General features: G+C 39.7%; 1 protein-coding gene across 1 annotated transcript; it reads right to left on the bottom strand.

Moving 5' to 3' along the window:
• Positions 1 to 405: 405 nt before the first annotated feature.
• LOC116532407 (olfactory receptor 1Q1) lies at positions 406 to 2,297 on the bottom strand. The gene has a single exon (XM_032251543.1). It carries the CDS (start codon positions 2,095 to 2,097, stop codon positions 1,153 to 1,155), a length of 945 nt encoding a protein of 314 aa, XP_032107434.1. The 5' UTR covers positions 2,098 to 2,297; the 3' UTR covers positions 406 to 1,152.
• Between the last annotated feature and the right edge of the window lie 4,928 nt (positions 2,298 to 7,225).

Genomic DNA, 7,225 nt, shown 5'->3' with positions numbered 1-7,225 from the left:
TTTCTAATTATGTGACAAATGTCATTGGTAGTTTAATAGGAATAGCAATGAATCTATAAATTCCTTTGGGCAGTATGGCCTTTTAACAATATTGAAGAATCAACATTTTAACAGACTCTTGGCACTTGAACCTGTTCTTCAAGCTCAGCATCGATTGGTCAGAAGACAAACCGATGTGCACCTATTAATGGACCAGTTCCACATATCAACTACAGAAGAGATTAGGAACATGCTGAGGCAAAAGGAATTTAATTTATCCCTGAGTAGTGCAGGTAAAGCAGGTTAAGAAAAATGCAAATTGGCGAGCCTGACAGTGCCTCATTCTGGAGCATCTATAACTTCTGACCCCAAAGAATAGACATTATCATTACGTTTCTCTTCTTATATTGGAATAGTTACCCTATTTCACATGACTTCTATAAACTTATAGAAAATAAAAGCACCAGTATTGCTCTCCTAGTTTTCCTGGCAGCTACAGGATGTGTTGGCGACCAAATTCTTGACCAGTGAGATGTACCACCTTATTTTGAATGTAGACATAGTAGTGAAAAGAATAAAAAATGGACAGTTCTTTCTGGAGGTGGTAATAACCAGTTTATAGGCCTCCAAGAACTATGCCCAGTGACTACTGCTGGTAGTGTAGGAGGAGGTACAAGCTGCAGTGAATAGAGTTTGGTGGCTACAGTGTTTTCCTCAACAGACTAATTCTGAGATATGATTTTCACTGTGGTTCTGATGATATTACCTTTATTATTCTTGTCTGTTTTTCTTGAGTCTAGTTCCCTAGGCTTGGAAATGCATGCACCCCACACATCTTTCCAAGAAACTCATCTCCTCCATGCATAAGCCAGAATCAGTTTCTATTGCCTACATCTAAGAACTCTGAGAGTTACAACCCTAGTGTTTAATTGCAGAAAACACTGTCAACTATAGTTAAAGAAATGTTAGTGTTTTACACTAAGTATATGGTGGTTCCTTTTTGTTTTATGTACTTTGTATTTAATAGATTTCTCTGGGCAATATCCAATGAGAAGATATATGATATATACCTAATTTAGATATTTCTGGAAAGTTCTAAAGAAAGCAGATCTGTGAGGCACAACGTTATTTCTCCGGAATCATAGGTAAAACTCTGAACTGTGTTTTGGGGTTTTATCTAAAAAAAAGAATCTGTATTCTGCTCATCCATTTCACGAAGGCTCCCTTGACATCCCCATTCCTCAGGCTATAGATGAAGGGGTTCAGCATGGGAGTCACCACTGTGTACATGAGTGTTACAATGCGACCCTTGGTCACTGAATAACTGGAAAGGGGCCGGAAGTAGACCCAACTGAGGGTGCCATAGAAGATGGCCACCACAGTGAGGTGGGAGCCACAGGTAGAAAAGGCTTTCCACTTGTCCTTGGCTGAGGGCATCCGGAGGACCACCAAAATGATGCAGGCATAGGAGGCAGTAATGAAGGCCAGAGCTCCACTCACAACAACAACACCTTCTGTGTGAATCATCAGGGTGTTGAGGTAGGTGCTGGTGCAGGAGAGCTGCATCAGAGCGTAGAGGTCACAGAAGAAGTGGGGGATTCTGTTATCAGCACAGAAGATCAGTCGGCCCATGAGAAAGGTGTGCAGCAGGGCATGAAGGTGGGAGAGGGCATGGCACATAACCACCATTTTCACACACAGCATTCTAGTCAGGATCATAGGGTAGTGGAAAGGGTGGCAGATGGCGATGTATCTGTCATAGGCCATCATGGCCAGGATGAAGTTTTCCATGGTTGCAAAGCAAATGAAGAAATAAGTCTGGGTTAAGCAGCCTGTGTAGGAAATTACCTTTGTAGGGGAGAAAATATTCTGCAGCATCTTGGGGACTGTGGCGGAGGTGAAGCAGATGTCTGTGAAGGCCAAGTTACTGAGGAAGATGTACATGGGGATGTGGAGGCGTGGAGCAGAGAGAATCAGTGTGATGATGGACAAGTTGCCAGAAATGTTGACCGTGTACATGAGTAGAAAAAGAAGGAAGAGTGGGATTTGCTCTTCTGGGTGGGTGGAAATGCCCAAGAGAACAAAATGGGACACACTGGTCCAGTTGCTACTGTCCATCTGTTGACATAAGAACAAAAAGAATTATTTCTATAGACTTGGACATATGAGCAGGCTATTTAGTTAGTCACTGTTGTGTCTCAGTGGCACTGATAAAGGGATTAAGTGCTTGTTACTTTTCCAAAATAATAGGATTTTTCATTAACATCATCATTATTAAAAGTACTGGTAAAAAATGCAATGACTTTTGCACCAAGCTAATATCACTGTAGCTCACATTTACAGAACGTTTACCTTAAACCGGGGACTTTTCTGTATCATCACATTTGAATCAATAACTCTCTGAGGCCATTGTTATTACTACTACTATTATTATTTCACTTTTACAAATTTGAAAGGCATGGAAAGTTTAAGTCAATAAAGAGCAAAATATGAATTTAAGCCACATTTATCTGATGTCAAAGGTTATACTATTAGCCACTATATAACATAACTCCCCAGATTAAAACTAAGCCATCTTCTTCATGGTAATGAGATCAGTTGATGAGCTGTATAACCAAGGAATCTGCCTGCTGCAAGGGTAGTCAAGGGTCATTTTCACTTTGGGGGACACGTACTCTTGCTGATACCCAGAGACTTCTCAGTACATAGATAATGGTTTTAGGAAAATAATTTTTTAGATAATCAGTTTCCACATTTCTCTTTTCTAAACTCTTCTCAGCTTTAAGATATCACCTAGTGCATAATCTTGTTTCCCATGTAACAAATAAAAACTAAATGGTAATATAATTGATGTTGATTTTGACTTATTTTAGTAATAAGTAATACTTATTTCTAGATATATGAACTAAAAAACGTCCTACTAGATGCCTTTAATTAAAATACTACTATTTAGATATAACAGTTATTTTCAAAGTTTGTGATATATTACCATGTGAAATTACCATTTTTGTAGATCAAAATAGGTGAACATTGGCAGCTTAATATAATTAAAACTAACAGCTACATAGTTTTGGTCAGTTTTTCACTAGTAATAATTGTGGTAATAACTCAATGTAGATGATTTTTCATAATTATTTTAACACAAAATTTTATGGCCATAAGAAATTTTTTAAAACTTTTATTTTTTACTGTGAAAAGTAATACAGGTGATTATAAGAGACTTTTTGTGAAAAGCAATATAGGTGATTATAAGAGGCTTTCCAGCATAAAAATGTATTACAACAGGATAAAATTTGTATAGGAGAAGAATGGAAATGCATGTTTAAATGGAGAAGAAATGATGTAAAATGTACAGCTTTTCAGGATGACTTTGTTCTTGCATTTTAAAAATAAATGATGTGATTATCAAATCATTCTGTGTTTAGATGCCACTGGATACATTTAAGAAATAATGTAAAGCTTTGTTTTAAAGGTACAATACTCCATGTATTGCAGCTATTTGAACATCAAGTGAATAATTTTATATGCCAGTTTTTAAAAGTGCATGGGTCTTAATTAAAGCATATGTGAGCACAAACTATAAACTCATTGAAAACTATAAACCCATTGATTGAGAACTTGACCCAACTTCTCAATCAATGTTCAATCTCTTTTTATAGGATCCTGGGGAAATGAACATTCTTTCTCCTCTTAAAGGCTTTCAGTGGCAGAAAGCTCTAGTTGTCAGAATTTTTTTTTTTACAGGAGAAGCTAAAGTATAATTGCCTCTTATTTCTGTCTTGCGGAATGAGGTTGGTCCTATAGGATCTCACACTACAAGCCTGTTATTCTTCGCCATGTAAGCCCTTGAGAAATCTAAACATGTAGCACTGTGCAGTGGTTAAAAGCCCTGCCTTCATTTTCTCATCTGTCAAATGGTGATTTTAATAGTTTATTACGCTTGAAGTTTTTACAAGGATTAAATGAGAGTACCTGGTCCCTGGAAAGTAGTAAATGCTGGCAATTTTTTCTTTCATTTTTTTCCAGTTTTGTTAAACATAGAGTCTCCAGGTTTTTCTGCCATCCAGGTCTCTCTACTGTGAAGCTACTCACTTTGTCTCTGTCCTTAAAATGTCATTTACAGAACTAAGCAATATTCAGTGAATCTGGTTTTTCATCACAGGCTAGACATAATTATTTTGGTCATAAATAATAACGAGTTGGCAGTCCACAAATAAAATGTGTTTATGGACATAAGAATTCTTTTTTTTCTTTTGAGATGGAGTTTCACTGTTATTGACCAGGCTGGAGTGCAACGGTGTGATCCCGGCTCACCACAACCTCTACCTCTCGGGTTCAAGTGATTCTCCTGCCTCAGCCTCCCAAGTAGCTGAGATTACAGGCATGTGCAACCACGCCTAGCTAATTTTTGTTTTGTTTTGTTTTTTAGTAGAGATGAGATTTCTCTATGTTGGTCAGGCTGGTCTTGAATTCCCAACCTCAGGTGATTTGCCCACCTCAGTCTCCCAAAGTGCTGGAATTACAGGTGTGAGCCACCACGCCCGGCTAGCTATAAGAATTCTTAAATTTTGCAATTTGTTTGTTGGGAGGAAAAAGGGCCAGCAGTTAAGAACTGTTTCTATGTAAGGCACTTTTACACATATCTCAGACAATCCTTATAGCAATCCCAGTATGTGTCTAGCTGTGTGTCCTAGTCACAGTCACTTGTCCTGTTCCACATATGAGAATACCAAAGCTAGGCCGGGCGTGGTGGCTCAAGCCTGTAATCCCAGCACTTTGGGAGGCCGAGGTGGGTGGATCACGAGGTCAAGAGATCGAGACCATCCTGGTCAACACGGTGAAACCACGTCTCTACTAAAAATACAAAAAATTAGCTGGGCATGGTGGCGCGTGCCTGTAATCCCAGCTACTCAGGAGGCTGAGGCAGGAGAATTGCCTGAACCCAGGAGGCGGAGGTTGCGGTGAGCTGAGATCGCGCCATTGCACTCCAGCCTGGGTAACAAGAGCGAAACTCCGTCTCAAAAAAAAAAAAAAAAAAAAAAAAAAAAAGAGAATACCAAAGCTAAGGGAGGCAAAGTGATTCGCTCAGTATAACCTAGTAGTAAACGGTGGCTGGACTTCACCCTTATGTCCGGATACCTCTAGTGCTCATACATGCCTGACTGTCCATTTCCCTTCTTCTTCACAGAATACAATGTATTTATCACCCCTGGTCTGTCTGCTTTCATGCCTCAAGTTAAGGGATGCCACCATGCTACAACTCAAGAGAACAAACAGTAGATTTTCAAACTATAAAAATGTGGCAATTCATAATATGATATTGAATATCCTGAATTGATTTCAATGTGGCATGATGATCAATGTGCAATAAAAGTGCACATTTACTGAGCACTTGCTATATACTAGGAATTATTCCAAGAGCTCTCCATATGTTTTTCATATGATCACAGCAATGCTATGATATAGGTATTAGCTCCACTTTATAAATGAGAAAATTGAAGCTTGGAAGGGTCCTGTGACATGCTCAAGGTCACAGATTTAGTAAGTGGTAGAAATGAAATTTGGATTCAGCTCTGTCTGACTTCACAGCCTGTACTCTCAGCCATGGGGCTGTGCTACTTGGTTTCTCTTGCTATTCTACTTTCTATTTTCCTCTTTGTTTCCTTCTTTTCTACTGTGCTATCCCGTACATTGGACAATGAGAAGTGCCTGTCATATTTTTTCTAGTTTAATTCTCATAAAACTTAGATCCGTATTGAGATCATGAAACCGAGGACCAGAGAGATGAATTAACTTTCTCAAGGTCAAAGAGAGTAGAGTTGGATCCAGGTTGATCATCATTCTGTCTAACGCAGAAGCAATGCTCTTCCTCTCCTACCTCGCCGGTTTAACACCCACTGTTCCATTCCCTCCCTGTGCTGGTTTTCTCTTATCAGTGTGGCATTGTCATCAGATTCTTCAAATGAAGAGTCACATCTCTAGCCTGCAGGGCTGGGCATCAGGTGGCCCTGAGTTTATGGTTTAGGAAACATGAGATTTATCTTTCTTTTCAGATCTTGGGAAAGGCCTAAGAGTGGACTAAGCTGTACCTGACAGTGGCCTGTGCCCAGATGCTACCTGGGCGATGTCCATATAGCTTCTGTAACAGCTACCCGAGAGGCTAGAGAGAGTCCCAGAAGTGGATGGCGGGGAGCTGCCTTGAACCTTAGAGTCCGCCTTGTCTCCCTCATGGCTGGCAGAAATTATCCTGCCTGACCTACAGTGCAGCATATCAGCCAGCTCCTTATGGCAGACGAGAGGCGTGTGGTGTGGACAGGGAGGTAGGAGACTAAGAATGGGGAACTCCTAGAGGAGAACATTACTTTATAAAAGGATGTGGATTTGAAAATGAAACAGCAATGTGATGTGTAGGAATTGATCTTGACCCAGGACATTTCCATTTTCTACCTGGGTTTTGGTCCCGGGTCTGCCATAAAAATGTTCTGAAACATTGGGAAAACCACTTCTTTTTTTTTCAGGAGCGTCAGTTTCTTCATCTGGGGAATGGGAAGAATATTAACAACTTTCAATGCAGAAGCTTGATATAAAAGAATGTCAGAAGAGACTATAGACATGAAGGCCCCTTAAAAGTCCTGTCAAACAGTGAGAATTTGTTTATTTTAAATTTCCATGAGAACCTGGGTTTCCTATCACAGAATAGCTTTCTATAACTGCTAGCAATCAGATCCATAAACTGCCCTTTGTAAATAGAGGAGGCACTGGGATAATATGACTTAATAAAGTCTCTGAGTTTCTCTGATGCTTAATTCCCAGAGTGGGAAGAAAAGTCTGGGTCAGTTGCTAAGAGACAACACAGTGAACAATCATATCCAGCAGGTGATTTCTGGGTCAGCCCACTCTGATTATTCATAACACCCCCCTGATGGATTGAGAATCTCTGCAATCTATTAGCTATTTTCTTTGACTCAGGGAAACTTTCTCCAAAAGGCATTACTCTTCACTATGTATTAGGTCGGTGCAAAAGTAATTGCGTATTTTGCCATTTCTTTCAATGGCAAAAAACCACAATTACTTTTGCACCAACCTATAAATCATTCATACTCTTTTGTAGATAGATTTTGATCAGGGGAAATGGGACAGTCCATAAAGACACGGCATGTCTGAGGATGGTGTGAGGACGAGGCATGACGAGGAGAGAAAAGAGACAAGATTAGGAGGTCAAAGACAAACTTCACAGTACTCACAG

This window comes from Sapajus apella, unplaced genomic scaffold, assembly GCF_009761245.1.
Source record: "Sapajus apella isolate SASKATOON/1434 unplaced genomic scaffold, GSC_monkey_1.0 scaffold76, whole genome shotgun sequence".
NCBI classification, from domain to species: Eukaryota; Metazoa; Chordata; class Mammalia; order Primates; family Cebidae; genus Sapajus; species Sapajus apella.
Note: the sequence above shows the minus strand (reverse complement) of the source record. Positions and strands in the feature narration are given on the sequence as shown.